The sequence below is a fragment of the Poecilia reticulata genome, linkage group LG10 (genome assembly GCF_000633615.1).
Source record: "Poecilia reticulata strain Guanapo linkage group LG10, Guppy_female_1.0+MT, whole genome shotgun sequence".
NCBI classification, from domain to species: domain Eukaryota; kingdom Metazoa; phylum Chordata; class Actinopteri; order Cyprinodontiformes; family Poeciliidae; genus Poecilia; species Poecilia reticulata.
Window position 1 is genome coordinate 16,064,589 of NC_024340.1, and position 21,816 is coordinate 16,086,404.

At 38.4% G+C, this 21,816-nt stretch overlaps 3 protein-coding genes across 5 annotated transcripts in view; 2 read left to right on the forward strand and 1 right to left on the reverse strand.

The window, feature by feature from the left end:
- drp2 (dystrophin related protein 2) overlaps positions 1 to 21,816 on the reverse strand; it is a 253,596-nt gene that overhangs the window by 201,668 nt on the left and 30,112 nt on the right. The gene's annotated exons all lie outside the window — the stretch shown is intronic.
- On the forward strand, positions 2,295 to 3,427 carry LOC108166640 (uncharacterized). Its single transcript, XM_017307076.1, has one exon. The coding sequence runs from the start codon at positions 2,360 to 2,362 to the stop codon at positions 3,425 to 3,427; it is 1,068 nt and encodes a 355-aa protein (XP_017162565.1). The 5' UTR covers positions 2,295 to 2,359.
- On the forward strand, positions 3,368 to 4,836 carry LOC103471603 (uncharacterized). The gene has a single exon (XM_008420718.2). It carries the CDS (start codon positions 3,448 to 3,450, stop codon positions 4,543 to 4,545), a length of 1,098 nt encoding a protein of 365 aa, XP_008418940.1. The 5' UTR covers positions 3,368 to 3,447; the 3' UTR covers positions 4,546 to 4,836.

Here is a 21,816-nt window from a genome sequence, read left to right on the forward strand (position 1 = left end):
TATATATATATATATATATATACACATACATACACATATATATATATACATACACATATATATATATATATACATATATATGTTGGGCCTGTTATGCCCAACACTGCTCCAGATGATGCCAGAAGAACCGTCTCTTGAGTACAGCCATCAGAGGGGAGATCAGGGTGAGTGGAAGGTGCATCAAGTACTGGAGTTTCTACAGAAAGAAGCTCAGAGTAGAGAGAGAGCCTTGCAAATGATGAGATCATATAATCAAAAGGTAACTCTGCCTGGTCCCAGATTGTGCAGCAAATCATATGGATTCACTGACACAAAGCAAAAGACACCAAGCATGGCATCGGCAGCTGCACTCCACACTGCTAATCAGAAGACTCGATCCTGCCTCTTCTGTGATAGCGCTGAACATAAGGCTGAAAACTGTCCAGAACATGGGGTGTCAGCGCGTAAAGAGAAACTGAGGAAGCTTGGCAGATGCTTTGTGTGTTTAGGACAGAAACGCATCGCAAGGTTCTGCAGATCTAAGGGTGGGTCATGCGCCACATGTGGCGGCAGGCATCACATAGCTCTTTGTGATAAAAACGAGACCCCAGCCCCTKCAGTCTCTACCAATATGGAAACCGTTATTTCCTCTGTAATTCCCCAAGCTGAGGAAACCAAGCCTAATAATGAAAGCACTGTGCTGCTGCAAACTGCCAAAGCATGGGCGGTTGGACCTACAAGCAAGAAGATGGTCCGTTGCCTATTAGATGGAGGAAGTCAATATAGTTTTGTGCACGAGAATGTTGTGAGAGCACTGCAGCTACCTGTCACAAAGCAAGGGACACTTATGCTTCATACATTTGGCTCTTCATCTCCCACCCCAGTTGAACACAACATAGTGAAGCTATGCTTGAGAAATGTGTGGGATACAGGACAGAACATTGAAATAGAAGCAGTAGTGACACAGAAGGTCTGTGCAGCAATGATGAAGGTTCCAGGCGAACATGTGCGCAATGAGATGGAAACTCGCAGATTTCCCTGGAGAAGATAAACCTGAACTTTCTGTGCTAATCGGCTCTGATTATTACTGGCAAATAGTAACAGGCCGTATAGAAAGACTAACTGAGAGTTTGGTGGCTCTTGAAAGTGCCTTTGGTTGGGCAGTCCAAGGGTTGTAAAGCCCAGTTGTAATGTCCAGTTTATCAGAGACAACATGCATGCACATTCAACTCAATGAAGACATCCAGATTGACAAACAGCTTCGTGCATTCTGGGACCTTGAGTCCCTGGGAATCGCAAGTGAGAAGCCAGAGAGCCCAGAAGATCTGGAAGTGTTGCAACGGTTTGAGGAAACGTCCACCTTTAAAGATGGACGTTACCAAGTGCAGTTGCCATGGCGACAAACTCACCCACCCCTCCAAGACAACTACCGCATTGCAAAACAAGTTTGAAAAGAAAACTAAGGAAAGATGTGCTGTACAGCAGATACAATGAAGTAGTGGAGAACTACTTAAACGAAGGAATGGCTGAGAAGGTGCCAAGAGAGGAAATTGCTGCAAGCAGTTTGACATACTATCTCCCTCACCATGCAGTGATAAGAGAAGATAAGGCAACAAAGCTAAGAGTTGTGTTAGATGCTTCTTCTCATGAGGAGGGAAGCCCATCCCTGAATGATTGTCTCATAACAGGCCCTAATCTAAACCCAGACCTGATGAATGTTCTGCTCAAGTTCAGGCTGCATCATTTTGCCTACATGGCAAACATTAATAATGCATTTCTGCAAATATCGCTATCAGAGAGAGACCGTGATGTAGTGAGATTTCTGTGGTTCTCAGGACCACCTACAGATGACAAAGATGAACATTTGCTTGTGGTCAGAATGACACGAGTGGTGTTTGGAGCTTCATCAAGCCCCTTCTTACTAGCAGCTACTATAAGGAAACATCTGAGACAATACCAGACAGAATAACCAGAAGTGGTGGAAACCATCAACTCATCTCTCTATGTAGATTACTTCATTTCAAGTTCCAGTGAGTTGAAAGAGGCCTTCAAAGTGACTACCACTAAGAACATCATGTCTGCTGCAGGAATGGAGCTATGTAAATGGATAACAAACTCGGCTGAGCTCAAAGAAATGTGGCAAGGAAGTTCAATGGATTGCACCACACAACCAGAGACATGTGRATCAGTGCTAAAGGTCCTGGGCTTAGTGTGGAGACCAGTAACGGATGATTTTGTGTTCGATCTCAGAGGATTGATGGACATCCTGAAGGAGAAAAAGAACACAAAAAGRAGCRTCCTGCASTCGTCTGCTCGCATATTTGACCCGTTAGRCTTCTTGACCCCTTTCAYCATCAGAATTAAGTGCTTGTTTCAAGAAATGTGGGAGAGAGGAGTAAAGTGGGATGAAGAACTGCCACCTGATTTGTCAAAGAAGTGGCAGCAATGGTGTTCAGAGCTCCCTCAACTSCACCAATTGACAATCCCACGATGGCACAAAATGRACATGCAACAACTGAACAGTCAGGATGTAAAGTTACATGTGTTTTGTGACTCAAGTGAACGAGCCTACAGTGCAGTCGCCTATCTGCAAGGAAAAACTAAGGAGGGAGAAATGATAATGAGTCTGGTGGCTACACTTAAAAGGATGACACTGCCACAACTGGAGCTAATGGGAGCCATAATAGCCGCCAGGTTCGGGAACACGCTCGTTAAAGCTCTTCAACTAGACCAAACCCGGTTACATTTATGGACAGACTCTATGATAGTGCTGCATTGGATTCGAAGCTCTGCCGGTAGGTGGAAGCAGTTCATGTCCAACAGAGTTACAGAAATCCAGTCTCTAACTGATCCACAGGCATGGTCGCATTGCCAAAGGAAAATCAATCCAGCTGATCTTCCCACCAGAGGGTTGTTTGTCCAAGAGCTGATCCAGAGCACATGGTGGTGGCATGGACCTTGCAGACTAACATTACCTGATCAGTCAGAAAACATCCAGGAACTTGTTCAGGAAAATGGGGTGAGATCTGAAATGAGATCCAAACACCAGGTTGCGGTACACTTGGTCAATCAAGATGCCAAGTACTTAAAACCAATGTTAGAGCTGGAAAAATACAGCAAGCTAAGGACAGCCTGGATAAGGAGATTTATCACAAAAGCTCGCTCAAGTGCAAAAATCAGTGGTGAGCTGACAATAGAAGTGTTTGAAAAGGCAGAAAAACTCTGGATAAAGGTGACTCAGAATCAATGTTTCAAGTCAGAAATTGACATGCTGAAGCAAGATAAATGCCTCAACACCGACTCTAAAATTCGAGAACTGAAACCATTTCTGGATGAAGATGAGCTGCTTTCTGTTGGAGGAAGGCTGCAACAATCTGAACTTGAACTTTCAACAGAGAAAGACACCCATGAATTTTACCTGGTCATCACAGATACGCAGAAATATTAGTGCAGTGGCAACATGAGAAAATGATGCATGCAGGTGTACGAGACACTTTAGTGCAAACTAGAGAAAGATATTGGATCATGAGAGCACGCCAAGTGGTCAAGAAAGTTGTGTCAATATGCACATTTTGTAAGAAGTTCAATGCCAAGGTGGGACAACAGACTACTGCACCACTGCCAAAAAATAGAATCACAGAATCCCCACCATTCGAGGTCACAGGTGTAGACTTTACAGGGCCGCTCTATGTAAAGGAACAAGGCTCCACGAGAAAATCATATGTTGCACTGTTTACCTGTGCTGTAACTAGAGCAGTCCACCTAGAGCTGGTTTCAGACCTATCCACAAAAAACTTTCTGCTGGCTCTAAAAAGAATCATCTCAAGAAGAGGCTTGTGTAAAGTGATCTACTCAGATAACGCAATGACATTCAAGAGAGCTAAACAGGATTTAAAGAAGCTCTGGGAGAGCATTAAAGATCCACAGCTGCAAAACGTCTTCTCTGAGAAGGGTATCACCTGGAGGTTCATTGCTGAACGAGCATCCTGGTGGGGAAGATTTTGGGAGAGAGTCGTCAGGTCAGTAAAAGTAATCCTACGAAAGGTACTCGGCAGAGCAAAACTAAGTTTTAAAGAAGTGTGGACGACTCTTGCTGAAGCAGAGGCTATAATAAATTCCAGATCTCTAACATACGTGCACATTGATGTGGATGAGCCACAGCCTCTGACACCTGCACACTTCTTAGTGGGCCAAAGACTGACTGGTTTGCCTCCAAGAGTATTCTCAGCTGATACTAACCATCCAACAGCAACCAAGGAAGAGATGACCCGGAGATGGCGCTACAGGCAAAGACTCATGACCAACTTCTGGAATCGATGGAGGAAGGAATACTTGTTGGACTTAAGATCAGCGCATCGGTGTGACTCCCCGACGCCGTCCAACCTGCAGGTGGGGGATGTAGTGCTCATTGGAGAGGACAAGACTCCAAGGCAGAGCTGGAAGCTGGGAAGAATTGAAGAACTGTTTCCAGGCCGTGATGGACTGGTGAGATCGTGTGCTGTCCGAACGACAGCCGGGACTGTTTGGCGGCGACCAGTCCAGTTTCTATATCCTTTGGAAATTTAGATAAACTGTTGTTTATTGGGGGGGAGGATGTTGAGAATTTGTTTGAGACTTATTATTTGGGATGTTATGGTTTGGTATAACTATTTTGGTTGGTTGCAGTTGTTTCATAGATTTAGTTGCCGTTTCATAGATGGTATCTGGTTAGAAGGCGGACTTTGTGGCCTGTGGCAAAGTGGACTGCGTATCCCAGGTTGCCCTGTAACCTGTTGCCATGGTGATTATAGTTATTTTTGTAACTGCCGCACTTACTTTGTTTCTTGGCTGAGTTCTGTCAGCCAAGACAGAACTCAGCCCTAACCCTAACCCTGAAGTTCATCTGAAATTCCACCCGACTCCCTTTCGTCATTGAATCAGTCGAATATTCAACAGCGTATCAGGCTTTGGCCATTTTCTGCCTCAATTTCAGGCTTTTAGTTTCAAAATTCTTCTTTTTCTTTTGTAGATTTCTTTAAATGTCATCTCCCTTCTAAAATTTCTGCTACTTTTTACTCTCCAGCTAGTATTTCTGCTTCAGATGAGCTTCTTCAGCTCACTACTTCAGCTTTACCCTGCATTTTCAGGGAAAATTATGACATTATACTCTTAAGTGGGCTCTGCTTTAAGCACCTGCTCATTTTCTTCAGGCTTATGATACGACAGCAAAGCCTAATCGTTTTCTTCAAGCCACTTATGTTGTTTATATAAAAGAAGTCAGCATCATAAAATGTAATTAACATCACTGCTGGTGAAAGTGGAGCACTGTACTCCCCCACTTCCACACTAGGTCACCAGCAGTGGACATTGACCTCCTTTCTTGGTGCTTAAAATGGTGGCTCAACTTCAATCTCCCTGCTGCCTCAGTCTTCACACAAATTACACAAAAATGAAAAAGGGATCTCAAACCAAGCTTGTATTAGAGTGACCCTATCCTGAGTGATCCTAACTACCTGTACAATAAAAATTTTTAAAACAAAAAAATATATATTGTTTTAAGATCCCTGCCACAAAAAGTGTTGATCAGTCCCCTGATTAACACCTAATGAAAAATTCACATTTTGAATGTTTCTGTACTTCAATTCGGGTCTCAACTGCGTCTAAAAACAATGGAGTGCTTAAAAAAAACACGCAGCCAGTTTGTGGCAATAAGTTCGTGTTTTTTGGTAAAGATGAGCCGCTACAGAAACCTCCGGAATGTAGACTCTGATTTGTGACATTACACAATGTCACAACCCCAGCCACGTTACCTAGCAACCCCAGCAAAGCCCAGCCATCACCCAGCAACCCAGGACATCAGCTGATTTTAAAAAATAGCGGAAAAGAAGAGTGTTTGTATAATTCCACATCTGTTTGCAGCCATTTTTACTTGTTTGTGTAAACATTGAGTTAGGGGGCGTGGCCAGCAGCAGCTTATTTCAATTTAAAGTGACAAGACGTCCTGAAACAGCTCAATCTGAAAGGAGCTCATTATCCAACAATTAATTTGTGGAAGAAAAAAAAATTTTACGAACATGTTTTATATAGGTAAGGTAAGATCATATTATTTTATAATATCTTATAAATTAGAAGGAAATACAAACAACAAACCAAAAGAAAAACAAAAAGGTAAGGGTAACGGCAACAAAAATAAAAATCTAAAGTAAAAGACTAAATATTGGTTACCCATGTTTAATAATAGGAATAGGTGACCCATAATTTATAAACCAATAGGGGATTATTAGTCTATAAACAATATTTCTGTGGATTAGTGAGGTATAAAGTTAAATGTTGGTTCTCCATGTTTGATTCTTGTTCTGGGTTGTTAAATAAACTAACAGGAATTTCTCTAAGTCTTGCTCCGTTATTAAAATACTAAATACTGGTCTAAAGTAATAAGTACTCCACAATTTATAAATGCAAAAAACTAAAAAGTATAAAGCTAAATGTTGGTCAAAAGAAATATAGCCCATAGATCTATCCTAAACTATTCAAGGAATCACCTTTAAATGGTGGCTTAGGCATCACGTCATTAGTTTGCATTAAAAACTTATTGCCAGCTTAAATCTTTATTTTCCTACGGTGATTTCTTTAATGTTTTTATATCTACTTGCTTTCTTAAATTCCAAAAACAGTTTTTCACCCCTCTCCATTTCCTTTCTTTGTCATCTGGGTGGGTAGTTGACGACTCACATTTCAGATTCTCATAGCATATTTACATAATCACATCAGACTTCAAAGACTTGTGCTATAAGAGAGAAGAAATATTAAATAACCCTTCTGCGACCGAAGGCCCAACGAGAACCAGATCAATACGGTGCAAATAAGAAACACGCGTCAAGCAAAGTGTGAACGGTGGAAATTGTACACCCCTGAGCAAGACATCTTGAAAAGAAAAGAGTTCTTCCACTGCCAGTTCAGTTAAGCCTGCACAGCAAATTTCACACAACCATTTTGTGCTCTGCTGATAAAACACTTCGAAAGCCCATTGACACAGACAATGCCTTCAGTTAGGAATAAGCCACTTTTTGTCCTCGTTCCCTTTCATCAGTGTCCCAAATAGCACCAAGCCTGACTGAACCGTGAGCAAAAACACACCGACGAAAACCGACTCCAGGATCAAACACACACAAATAAACTGCGTGGATGAAGGAGAAGTTTTTACAGAAAACAAGACTTAACAGCCAAACTGTATTTATAACACTATGCTAAATGCAATTTGTGATTAGCTCCATTAGGCTTGTGAAGAGGATGTGACACAAAGGCACTAGTGTCCTGCACCTGTCGCCCTCTCATCTACCCCTCATTCAGTTTCTGTCAATGAACGTAGCTCACTTCATTTCCATGCCCCACTCAAGTGCTGTATCGATGAATAAAGAGACGTCTCTGGTGAATAAATGCTAGCTTCTATTGCCTCTCGCAGGGAGAAAATTAGATGGATTATTTAGCGAGGATCAGGCTTCCACCTCATTGAGTTTTACTGATCTTGCGCGCTTTCATTTTGATTAAGATTTCACATCTGGAAGCTTTAAACATATTGCTATCATCATCTCCACCAGCGGAGCAAAGAATCACCACAGAACTGCCGGCTGGGAAACCTTTATAACCCGGCAATCTGTCTGAGGTCCAGAGGAAAAAACAGCTTATTTGAGGTTTGGGAAAGGGTTTCATCTCTTGGTCCTGTCGACTGCTAACATTGAAGCAACTAAAAAACTCAGATTTTAATTCCAGTTCGACCTCAAGCTGCTCCGTAAACAAGTATCATGCAAAAGAAACATGGCTGGGATTTTGCATTTACAAGCTTTTGCAGTTTTGACAGAAAGGTATTCATTTTAATGATCAAACGATCAAAGCGAACTGCATCAGGCTCCGTGTATCCAGGGGTTTCTATTCCAATTATTTGATTTCCAGGGACGTATAATGGCAAAAATACATTTTAAAATATCTTCACCAACTTTTATATTAGGACATTTTCCCTGTTTGGTCAACAAAACCACCTCATTTCATTCTTGCGCTGCTTCTCATCGTTATTGGTCACCCATTACTTTAGATCAAATATGGAGTTTTATTCTTACTCAACTCGTCAGAGTTCAATGCTTCATCTTCCTAAGTATCGGACCAGTAAAGGTCAGTTTCCGCTACAGCAGCGGTGTCAAACTCATTTTCGTTCTGAGCCAAATTAAGATCATGAAGGCTCCTAAAGGGCCAGTTGTACCAGAATGATAAAACCTGTTAACAAAATGTTAAAATATAAACGAATCCTTAAAATTAAATATTATTGAACATCTTTTTAGTCCAACTAGGATTTTTTGTCATTCTTTTTCTGATTTTTTTTCAATAAAAATCAAAGTATTTGTGGTACTAATTTAGAAATATTTGTAATATTTGCACTGTTTATGATGTTTATGATGGTAAATGTGACTTTTTATTACTCGCTGTATAGATCATGGACTATAATCTGGCATTAATTAAGGTTGAGGCAGCTGTTTAGTACAAGTAAGAAAGTTTTTGACAGTCTTTGAGAAAAATCTGTAATAAACTCCCAATTACGTATTAGCACAAAAAAGTGCGGGGATTTGTTGATTTTGTGTGAATTTCCATAGTAATTCTCAAGAAACTGGAGGGATTGATTGATATAATTTGATAATAAACAGATAAAAATGCATTTATTTGATTGATTACATAATATTTAAGCACATTTAGTGTTTAGTCTAGAATCTAGAGGGCCACATAAAAAGCTACGGCGAGCCGGATTTGGCCCACGGGCCTTGAGTTTGACACATGTGCGCTACAGGTTAGGTGGGAGGTTTTTGAAACGGCTCATTTTTCTAGACACCAATAAACATAAACTTATTGCCAAAAATGGCTGGAAGAGATTTTTTAAGTGCTTGGGTTGACCCAAATGTAAGGAAAAAACATATGAAATGTGAATTTTGCATAAGTTCCCTTTAAGAAGTTAGGATTGTCTGTTTATCGGGTTGATGCCATCTAGAACAGTAAATATCAGCCAAACTTTTCACCAACTAAAGTCTTTCTAATAGCTCCTGTTCTGCTTCTGTCACTGAGGAATAAGTAGTAGAAATAAACCTTTTGTTGAAAGAGGGAGAATAAGGTGTCTACCAAAGTCAAAGTAAGGCGCCAAGGGATATAAAAGTCATTCGATTTAAAAACTTCAATCATCTCTATTAAATGGCATCTATTACTTTGATTAGTTCCTTAAAAGGCAGCAAATGTCAGAGCTCAGCTGGTTCATTACTTTGTGCTTTCAGTAGTAATACCCCAAAATTAAAGGCCACATTCTTATAAAGGAGGTCATAACCGATGACTTTGAGTCCTCCAGCAAGTTATATGTGTTGAATGGTCTATTAGCTGTAAACGTTGAAGTCAGTCGAACTGGGACGTAAGCTCCATTTTACTGGAGGATTTCTAAGAATTAAACTCATACATTTCTTCCTGGAAAAATTGGCAAATAAGACGCATATGTCGCTGCGTCCTTGAGTTTGAAAAGAGCGGATTTATGTCTTACTAATGCCATGTCTCATACATAAATTCTTAAGTTTTATAACTAAATCATCATCTAGTTGGAGTGTAATATTTAACTAAACATCTCACGAACAGTAATAATTAGCCTATAAATTCAGTTCAAATCAATAATCCTTCGTGGGATTGTCATTTACAAGACATTTGAATATGAGCTTCTGCACGATTAACCACAAGCAGCAGAAGCACCGACTGTGGTTTAAGATTTACCAGAGAATATATCATCTGGTAAACCAGCAACACCATAATTTAGTAACAATGTGGCCACAGAGCAGAGTTCTTGGCAGAAATGTGTAAAAAAAGAACTTTTTCTGACTTTTTTTTTGCTTATTTATTCATAATATTCAGAGAAATGACAGCATAAGGGAGTAGGATTTCCAGCAAAAAATAGACACACAAAAACCCAACCTTTCCATGAACACAAAGGAAAGTTGACACAAGCAGGGGTGGGATTCGGTTTCCTGCAGCACTGAGAAATGGCACACCATCGCCATACTTCTCACCCTCCTTTGGTCAGTCCCTAATCCATCTAATAGCACCCAGACATTGCCATGTCCCCCCCGTTCACAACTTGAAAGCACCACTTTACCCATTACCCTTCAGCAGAGGCTCTTCTTCTCCTGGCTGCTCCGACGCTCCGATGCTATTTGGAGCCATTAGGCCACCGAGGTCAGCACTTAACTTACATTTTCACAGCTTCAGGCTTCATCTTCCCCCTTTTCTATCATTAGCTTTTCATCTCTTACTCAATTATTGTTGTATTTTGAGTCAGACACAACAGTTTGTTGAGGAGAATAAGCCTGAGCATCATAGGCAACTTTTCTAGAAATCAGATAATCTTGAAAATGTGGCTCTTAAATTATTTTATTGTTGTTGGATTCAAACTTGTATTTTTTATTTTTTTTATATATATGTAAGAATGAGTTGGCAGTTTTCTCTTTGAAGAGTTTTAATTGAACCAAATACTTTAAGTAAGGGAATAAGAATTATAACTCTGGCAATCTATGTTGAAATCAAATAAATAACCAAATATGCCAATTATGTTGTTAGCATATTAAGACTACTTCTTCCTTGTTATTGAATTTATCCACACTGAAAGCCTGTCCCACATTTATTTAGTAGATTTGAGTTTAAACAGTTCTGAGGAAAAAAGAAAATTGTGAAAAAAAAAGTCAAAATTCTGACAAAAAATCCAGAATTCTGAGAAGAAGAAAAAAAAAAACAGAATTTTGAGGGGAAAACGGGGAGAATTTTGAAAAAATGGCAGAATTTCAAGGAAAAAAGAAAATCTGAATTAGTTGTTTTCTCCCCGACGGCCCTCTTCCTCTTCTGTACAAGAGCTCCAAAGAAGAGCCATGAACATTTTTTCTTCGATTTGGAGTCAAACATTTTCTTGAAGGAGTAAAGTTTGACCTGATCATCAGCAAAGATTCAGAAAAAGGGAAATAAGTTTCTACGTGAAAGTTTACAAACTTTCACAATACTTTAAGAAACATAAAACTTTGCCTGTAAACCCACAGATACTGGATAACTCATCAGATCCAGTCACTGCAGGTACTTTTAACTCATTATTCCAGTCAGACAGGAAAAAAATAAGCTACTTTTTAAGATTGAAGTTGCAGCGCAAGCACTAATTTTTTCCTTGTAAACTTTTCATTTTTTGCTGAAATTCATATGCGGGATCTTTTTGTTCAAATTTGAAGTTTGCTCGTATAATACGTGCTGTGCGCTGAAGCAGATACCAGCCATTACGGAGTAACACCTCACTAATGCGGCAGCGCTTTGAAAGCAACGGCAGAAAAACCGTGAATTTCATTTTCACTTTCATCCTCTTTATGTTCTGGCTCATCTGCACCAGAGAAACTTTTACTGCGCCTTGGCAAAGAATTCACTCCCGTTAAACTTTTTTCTTATTTTGCTACATTACAAGCACATTAATTTTTCTTTTTTATTATGTGTATAATAAAACCCTAAAGGATTAAATTATGGGCTATTATAATGCTGAATAATGAGGTGAAGTCAGCCCTAAAAGCTTTAACAGAACATGCAGCCAAGTAGCTTCTTGTTTACGATGGCGTATCAGAGAAAGGGAAAAAAAAGAGAAACTTTCCAACAGAAAAACATTTTTAGATTAATCTTAGAAATTTTCTACAACCTTTGTGAGTTTGAAAATTTGGAGATTAATCTCACACATTTTCTAGAAAAAAAAACTTGGAAATGTTTCAGTTTGAAAGGTCAAACATTTGCTAGAAAAAGAAGAGAAAGTTTGAGATTAATCAGAAATTTACTAGGAAAAAGCTTGGAAAGTTTTCAAGTTTCAAAATCATCATGTCTTTATTCCAGACACATAAGTCAAAAGATAAAACAAAGAATATAATAAAAACAAAATGCAAATAAAACAAAAATCAAAGATGTTCAATTTTTGGAAATTTCTTGAATATGAAGACGAATCAGATATCGTTACATTTCATAAAATTTATGTTGATGTGCATGAAGTAAAAAGATGGAAACAAATTTTAAAGAGAGATGATGAATATGTAGAATACAATTAGGCTGAAAGGCATTTCACTTTTTTCAGGTTGTGCATTGTTTTGTTTTTTTAAGTATTAAAAAACTAATTAAATTTAAAAATAAGAAATCAGTAAAGAAAATTAGTTTCTTAAGGAAATAAATAGTAACTAGTAAAAAATTACTATTTCCAGCAGGTTTGCACTGATTGCAGTTTTCTGACTGATTACCGATCTTTAAAAACTTGACCTGCCGATTCCGATTTTGGCCAATTCCTTTTCTTTCTTTTTTTGCTAAATATAGCAAGAAAATTGCCGAGTTGGCAACAGTGGGATGACTGTTACCTGCAAACACGCAAACATGAACTGGTTAGTCAAACCTCTCTCTGCAGAGCAGAGGAGGACAGCGGCGGATTTTTAAGCTTTTGTTGAGGTTGATAAGATCTGTGGATAAGATCAGCTTCATGCAGGTCTCAGCCAATCACCAATCTCCCAAAAAGTGGATCCTCTTTCCTGGAGTAAATCCAGCATCTCATCCCAGCAGAGCAAATGGTTGAGCTGTAAATCACGTTTAATTAAGCAACTCCACTGCAAGAAGAGGAATATTACTCTCAGTTATTTGATAAATATCTATATCGCACTTCAAAGGTCTCAATAAACCAGCTGGCCTTCTTTTTTTATTTTTTAGTAAATAAGCGGTGCAGCAGACAGCAGGTCTTCGCCGCCTGGCAGCTTCCCATCGGCTGCGATCGCTCATTCGCAGCCCGGCGAGATGTCAGGGTTTGGCGCTTATGAAAATTGAACTCCAGACTCATCCCTACCTCAGGCCACAAAGTGCTGAACAATCCCTCGTCATTTACGCACAGCCAGGAGAGTAATCTGTGAAGTGGAGCAGGCGTCCACGAGTTGAATGTCACATTTTGATGTATTGACCGATACAAACGGTGTGTGTGTGTGTGTGTGTGTGTGTGTGTGTGTGTGTGTGTGTGTGTGTGTGTGTGTGTGTGTGTGTGTGTGTGCAGCTGTGGTGGGTTTAAAGAACAAGAAAACAGGTTGTGTTTACTTAAATCTATGCAAACCAATATCCTTGAAAGAATCAATTATTGCTACATATAAAAACAAATAAAAGCACAGAAACCTAAAATAACTTGATGAATTTTGTTTAGTTGTACATAAACTAAATAGCAAAAACATCTTGGCATTTCAAGACATGCGAATAAGTGATTTGGTCCAGATTTTTCCATGGTAAACCGATAAGGGAGATAAGAATGAGTTGGCAGATTTCTCTTTGAAGACGTTTTAATTGAACCAAATAATTGAAGCAAAGAGTATGGAAGAGAAAAAAAAATGTCTGATTTTAAAATAAGAAATCTAATTCAGTCAATCTATGTCGAAATCCAAATAAATAACCAAACATTCAAATATTAGGTTTATGCCAATTCTGTTATTAGTATATTAAAATTTCTTCCTTGTTATTTAATTTGTAAACCTGAACTTTATCCACACTGAAAGCCTGTCTCACATTTATTTGGTAGATTTGAGTTTAAGCAATTCTGAGGAAAAAAGTCAAAATTGTGAGAAAAAAGTCAGAATCCTAGAGAGGAAAAAAGAATTCTGGAAAAAAGTTAGAATTCTGAAAAATAAGTGACAAATTCTGAGAAGAAAAAAAATTTGAGAGAAAAACAGAATTTGTCTTTGTCATTGGTAAACAATGCCCTTAAACTAATCTTGAGTATAATTTTTTGTCAATTTCAAATTTGTTAACCTAATTACATTAAATAAACATGATGTCATTAGCAAATATTTTATTTTTCTAACACTGAAATCAATTGTGAAGATGTTCAAAACTTTGCTCTCTTCCGTTTGCAGGTTTGCTTGAGCAGAAATGAATTGTTCTGAACGTTACGCATTAAAACACGACATTTTTCGCATTGAATCAACATAAAAAGTTTAACTTAATAAGCATTTTTTTAATCCAAAAGCTCATACCACTTGTTTAAGATGAAAAAATTCTGTGCTTTTATTACGTTGTTTTGTGTGTGGTTTTGGGAACTGACAGTCTGATGGGACAGACTCCTCCACACTCCTCCGCTGTCTGACTGTAACGTTTTAACTACGTAAAAAATGAATGAAATCCACCTAATTTATTTGATTAAAGTATATTTTACCATTTATTATATACCCAAAGTTTAAGTTTTGGGTGTCTAGTTTAGTTTAATTGACTGTTAGCAAAACATTGACGTGGCCTGTCACAATAATCAATAAATCAATTAATTTCACGGTGAATTGAAACAAGCTCAATCATTTCCATTTGTATAATTTATAGTTTCTCTCTTGCCACCAAAAACTGGATAATAAAAGTCTTCAGTCTGATTCTTTGATCTCAACTAACCTTTTTTTAAGGATAATGTTGTTTACAGAGACTTCATATTTCATTTTATTTACCGTTTTATTTATTTTGGATATTAAAATGTCTTCTGGCTCCACTGTAAAATGTTCATGAGGATTTAAAGATTATTGATTATGTTCTTGCATAAATTATCTAAAAATGGTCTCAAAACAACATCATCATTTCTAGACGTGTGCCGATCGATCGGTCACCGATCATAATCGGGCAATTTTCGTGAAAAAGTGCATGATCGGTGATCGGCGATCATTGGCTCTTGTTGCCAATGGCGATCACCTGCATCTCATTTCTCAGCCTGCCTGTGCAGCTGGTCTCCTCTTTCCTTCACTGTGCAAACACGCAGCAACAAATCCTAAATGATGTGGAACAATAACGCACTGAGTGAATGGGGAAGTTTGCGTGTTGCGGCGGAAAATTGAAGCACGTCAAAATGCATCAACACAAGAAGCTAATACGACATAAAAACAATGCCATACTTGACGGAGTTTGGCTACATCGAGGCTCACTGCAGTAAAAAAGACATATGGAGGATCAGATAGCAGGTAAAGCAGCGCACAGCTACAAACACTCACCCGGATTAGCATGACGGTCAGAAAGCTAAACAAATGACCCGCAAAATTATTTAAGTCTTCGAGCTGCGATGTAAGACGCTGGTTCTGCTCTCGCTGTTGAACCGCTGCTACGCGCTACAGGTAGTAATATTTCACAGACGTAGCGCCGCTTCTGCTCCACCTGGTAGTGACTCTCACACCGAACCTCTGCTTAAAGCTGCAGCATCTAACTTAAAAAAATACATTTTACAGACGTATTAAAACTTTCACTGTCCTAACATGAGACAGATAATCTCTGAAAAAAATAATCGATCTCCTCCCTGCTCTGCATAATTACTCCGCTCAGTCAGAAACAGCCACTCAGAACTAGCAGTAATCAGCTAGCCGCCATGCTATCAGGAAGTTTTCATTCAGTAACTCTGGATTGTTTATTGTAATGGATCCTGTATTTGCCTTTCAATGTTAAGTTTTATACTTGAATTTTTTGGCAATGTTGAGAGGTTTTATTTTGACTCTTTGTATTATTTTGCCTCTTCAGAGCCTCCATACGTTATCAGTCTGTAGAAGATAGTATTATTGATAGTAGTACAATTTGCACAATGCCTGTTTTGTTTAGTTTTCTTCTTGGAAAAAGTTATTAAAAACAAGTTTTTGTCTAAATTAAGGTGAATTCATGGTTCCTTTTTCCACATAATGTAACTGGTAGTGCTTATGATTAAAAAAATAATAATAATTATGTGATCGGTAATGGTGATCGGCCCTCCTGGGTGATCGGTATCGGCAGGAAAAAAACCTGATCGGCACATTTCTATTTATCACACTAACTTCTGGCACAATTTATCGTCCAACAATATTTGTTATGGTGGCAGGCCTAACCCTGACCAAAATCAACTCATACACACTCATTTAATACAACGTTGTGATCCACAGTGTGGTACTAAAAGTGGCTTAGAAATGGTTACTTTTAATAAATCCCACCAACTTGTTTTCCAAACATTAATTTCATCAGGCTATCAGAGTCACTTCAGGGTTGGTGAGTGAAAGAAGAGCAGGATCAAATCGCTTTCAACTTCTGCAGAGCGATCCCTCCGGAGAGCGCAGAGCGGGAAGCCTCTCCGTCTAATTAAATCCCATCCCGACGTATTTAACAGCATAAGATGTAATTACAACATTTAGTTTCACTTAAAAACAGACTCCAATTTCTTCCCTCCTACATGCCACAGTTTAATTACATCCAGCATCTCGGAGAGTCCTGACGGCAGCAGAGTTGCTATAGCGATGACCGTGGCTGAGCCGTGCCTGGAAGTCGTTCAGAGAAGAGAGTCTCCTCTCGCAAAAAAGACCCACAAAGGAAACCAGGAGATGCAAACAAGCGCAAGGAAAAGGCTTTACCTGTCATCCCCCTGCAGAAGAAAGACTGAATGCAAACACAAGCTCCGCCAGCCACAAACGAGGACATTATTCAGTCATGTGTCAGCCTTCTTAAACAGGCCCAGGCTGCAGCAGATGCTACCCACCAGTCTTTTCCTGCTTTCTTTTTTGTTTCAGGCGACTTGAAAAGGAGGAGAAACACTCCGTGGTTTCGATGGCGGCTTTGAAGCAGAAATCAATGAAAGCGTGATGCGCTCATTAAATACCCCTTTCTGATGAAAGAGTGGGTGGTATTGTAAATCAATAATCCTCAACTACTAATACAACAATGGATCTTGGATACGCCACTTAAAATCCTCAAATTCCTGCCTGAAAGAGGCAGCGTTATGTGATTTCAGCCACAAAGTGCCATTTTATAGCACAATCGAGTAACTATTTTACCTCCAGTTGTTATAGAAACTGTATTGTATTGTATTATGAGCCTGGCGGGCCGCCAGGCTTTCAATCAATCTAGTTTATTTATAAAGCATATTTCAGCAACAAGGCAGTTCTAAGTGCTTTACGTCATAAAAACTCAAAAATAAAGTCATAAACACAGCATACTGAGAACCCAGAAACAGACGTTACATTTTGTCCAGTGGCATCTTTAACGTCATCAAATATGTTGATCAATTTTATTATGGCTCAGAAGCAAAGCTGACCAGGCGAGTTTTTAAAGGAAGCCCGTATTTCGTCTGTTTTGCAGTTTTCTGTAAGGTTGTTCCAGATTTGTGGTGCATAGAAGCTGAATGCTGCTTTGGTTCTGGTTCTGCTTTGTATCCCCAGAACCAGAACCCCTGAGAAATCCAGCGCGGCGTTCACACCGAGCGCGTTTCGCGCGTCTAAATCGCGTCTGAAGCTTCACGCTGGACACGTCTGCACTTTGAAGTCAGATTCTTGACATTTATGCAGCTGGGAGTTAGCAACCATGTTTTTGATGAAGGAATAAGAATGTAACATGTAAAGCTAAAAAAAAAAAAGGTCGATTTTACATAGTACCGCCCCTTTAAGAAGCTTGACGCCCCAGATTGTCATTCTGAAGAGAGATCTGCAGCGGCGCATTTAAGATGCATTTTTACAGAGAGATCCAGCTGATTTACTGCCTACTTTACAAATCAATAATTTTTATACTCAGGCATTGGCAGCAGAGAGGTCACAGATATTATGGAGAGTGCTTTTGTGTGCATAATAGATAGTGTTACGCTCCGATCTCTTAGACATGATTGTTTACATAAATGACTCCCTTCCTCAAAATTTAATGCACGACATTAAGAGAATTACTTAAAAAAGCAGACAGCAGCATCTGAGTTCTCAGTTTAACAGAAACCAGAAAACCGTTTTCCTGCTTTATTAGAGGGAAGATTACAGCAAATGCATCCGTCTGTTTCCAAAACATCTTCAGAATCTGGGGAAAAGCAGGAGCTCAACCAGGCAGCAGAAACACAAAAACATCCATTTAGAGTTTAACCAGATCAAAATATGAACCTTTGTTCCGTTAGTTTTCAAATGATGGCAAAAAAACTAAACAGAAGCTGGATAATATTATGATTAAGCTAATAAAATGAGCTGAATACAGTCAAATGTTAAAGTAGTTTGACTTATTTTTATGTGTTTATGACCTGGGCAACCTCAGCGTGACACATGCATCCCATTCAGTGAGTAATAACCGTTTCTGTGATTTGATATTTTTACTTTTTTTAATAGCGTTAAATTGGAGTTTTTCTACTCACCATATCGACTATTTACTAAAACCTAAGAAATAAGAAATACTGCCACCTGTGGGTGGGAGTTAGCAGTCACTTAAACCCGATATCGCTGACAATTTTTGCAAAAAATTTGAAAAAAGTTTTTTTTTTAAACTAGCTTGGGAAAAAAAATGCAGGGATTTGTCGATTTTGTGTGAATTTTTACAACAGCAGAAATTTAAAAAAGAAAAAAAAACAGAAGGACTGAAACGAATCGCCCGTTCTCTTGTCTTTTTGTTTGGAAAATTTTAACTTTTTTTTTCCCCAAAGGCACAGTTTTCACAAAAATATATTTAATAATAAGCAGAAAATACAGGTTTTATCTTCCTATTGCAGCATTTGCAAATGAACAAAACTAGGTAAAAATAAAATCCTCTTTTCTCTAAAAATACCTTAAGATCCTACATATTTTTTAATGCTATTATTAATTAGTTCACATTCGTATATAAAAACAAATCTTCCTTGGCATCAACATTGGTTTTGATCAATTTGTTTGAGAAAAATAATAAAAGATGTTTTAAAAAAAAAAAAATAAATTCCAACCCCTAATATGGAAATTAGTGGATTTTTAGTCCTTGCACAACTTTCAGAGTAGAAAATAATAAAAGAAAAATAAATTATTCACTCAAAAAATCTATTTTGAAACCAGTGGGAGAAAAAAAAAATCACTGAGGGGAAACAGATTCTTCTGTTTAGTTTGAAAGACGAGACCAAAGACCAGAGGAAAGAAAAATGAAAAATGTAAAATACTCAGCCTCAACACAGTCAAAGTTTAGCAAAAACTAAATAAAAAAAACATTCTAAATAACTTAGGTGTCAGAAATGAGAAAAGTTTTGTTTTGTTACCGTTTGATCACTTTGAGCCAAAACACAATTCCTGAGAACAAAAATTTAACTTCTGTAAAGAAACACAGAAAGTTGTGCATTTCTAAAATAAAAAACTCTACAATGAAATGTTTCTTTCTTCTCACACTTTACAGAGTGAAGAAGAAACTTATTTCAACCAAAAGTCACCAGGATCTCACCAGCAGATTTTGTTACAAACTAATTTGATCAGTTTCTCTGAGTAAACTTTTTACCTATTTTTTTTTTTTACTCTTGAGTCATTTTCTTGATGGATGGAGTAAAAATATGTTGAAGTATTGCGACTCTTACTTAAGTACAACTTTTAGCTACTCTGCCCACCATAGATATTACAGTATCAATAAGAACGCTAATATTGATGCTAATAATACTATAACAACAACAATAATATAAAAGTTTCTTGTATTTACTGTAGACCATTTCCTTATAAAAAAGTTTTAATTGTTTAATGTTTGGACAAACTGTTCGCATCACACACTGAACCAAAAAACTTTTTTATGATCTTACAAGCTTTGAATTTGCCTTTCCCTCCGAGAGCATAAACTTTCTTCTTCTTTTGAAAACAACTTTTGAATATTTTCTGTTCATTTTGTTCTTTCAGCAGCGCCTGAAACCAAAAGTGATGTGTGCATCTTTCAAAAAGAGAGGAAAAATAAAATAACTTGAGAAAACGACTTAAATGTCATAATAAATAGGAGCCATCTGGTTCCTTAAAGAATCGGTTCTGAAATATCTCTCTTCCATTTTTCAGGATGAGAGGCTTGTTTAATAGAGAGGAGGAAAATATGCTGTGAGAACAGTTTCCAAAATAATCCTCAATAATCCTTTATGTAATTGCAATGATTAGCAGCAGAGCTAGCAACATAAATATCAAATAGCACGCAGCAGGAAGGCGGCTTTAAAGGGCTGCTTTGAATTATTCAGTGCATTAGAGCATAAATCAGAGCCATTTAAAGGAAATGGGGAGCCGACATCATGTTTTAAAGGAACAACGCAGCAGCTGCATGTCCTAATAACGACGATGTCTGGGAATCCTGATGCAGTTCAACTCCAGTTTAAACAACAACTTTCCTCTGGGATCAACATTTTCCTCAAATGGTGAAAAGTCTCAAAAGTCAAACTTACAGCTAGGCCTGTTTTTCTGGACGATAAATCGTCCCATAAGTTATTGCTATAAACAATAACTTTGTTGTTTTGAGACAATAATTCAATGCCATAATAATTCAAGAGCACTTTCTCAAATATCAACAAACTTTACACTCTCATGAACATTTAACACTGGAAGAAACGTTAAATATCCAAAATAAATAAACAAAACAACAAAAACAACAAATAAAATGAATTATGAAGTCTCTGTAAACTTAAAAAAAAAAAAGTTTAGCTGAGACTAAAACACCAAATTGAAAACTTTCATCATCCAGTTTTTGGTAGAAAGAGAAAATGGAAAAACAATAAATCATACAAACAGGGATCGTTGAGCTCATAATCAATAATTGATTTACTGCTTTATTTTCGCACATTTAGCAGCAAGTACATGAGGACGATTGACAGCGCTAAGACCCTCCTCCTGGCTCTGATTGGTTGATCTTCAGACAGCAGTAGCAGCTCAGGGAGGATGTGAAGGAGATTAATCTTTTCTCAGATTATCCGTCTCATCACCAGAAATTACCCAGAAGTAAAAGGAGCCAAAAAATTACTCAAATTAGAATAAAATTGTATTTGGTAAGAAGTCCTGTAACTGATCAAACTATCAATTATTTAATATTTAAAAATTACATCATCAGACAGGCCAGCATTTTAGTACTTTAAGTACGAAAAAGACAACAATTCATCCAAGTAACAAAAAATAACAAAATCAGACACAAAAAATAAAGAAGAAAATAAAAATAACTTACGAAACTTGAACAAAAACTACAGGCGTGTCTGTGTCTGGTGAATTTTTGATTAAAACATGTTTGTTTTTCATTCATTGAAATTTTACTCATGTAGGAGTAGAAATACTTTATAATAAAATTACTCAAATAAAAAGCACAGTGTATTAAAAATACTCCTAAAAGTGATTCTCCTCCTCCAGTGTAACTAGTTTCTACCCAGTTCTGCTCATGAACTGTCACAACATAGTGACACTTTAACAAACATGTAAAAAACCTACTTTATGAAAAAGTTACACTGCAGCTTCAACAACTTGTTGACAGACATCCAGGACAAAAAGTCTCCAAAAGACATAATTGCATCACCAGATCTGAAGTTTGGAGCAAATAAATCCCCCTCCCCTTTTTTCTTTTCTCTCCTTCAGGTGACAAAAAATAAATAAAAAATCTCTCCTGCGCCGAGATATTCCACGCTGCGTCTCGGTTTAGATCTCCGACGATCCCCCGTCCTCACCTCTCTGAGCGTCTCCTCGCGCAGAGAGGGGGACGCTCGCGGCTGTAACACTCAGAGCCGTGCAGCGTGAGGCCTGACAGGCGCGCGCAGAAACACGGCGAGGTGTTTGAGCGCGTGTGGGCTCGGCGCGCGCGGCAGCTCGTGTGGTTTGCAGCGCAGCTACGTTTGCGAGCGCATATGTACGGAGTGTCCAGGGGAGCCGAGCAGAGCGAGTTATAGTGTGATGTCAGGTCTAATTAGCCAGCCTCGCCTAAGGCTCATTACTCAGACGAAATCGGGAGAAGAGGAGGACAAAAATGAAAAGGCCACATGGGGAGAGCTGAGGTTCAGCTCCGCAGCCTTCTCCTTGGAAATACAGCAGGGCTTTGATAAGGGCGCGCCGCGCACCCCAACCAAGACCCCGGATAACC

Bases quoted from the DNA above. Each gene is read 5' to 3' on its own strand.
- LOC103471603 (XM_008420718.2), top strand. From the start codon at position 3,448: ATGATGCATGCAGGTGTACGAGACACTTTAGTGCAAACTAGAGAAAGA.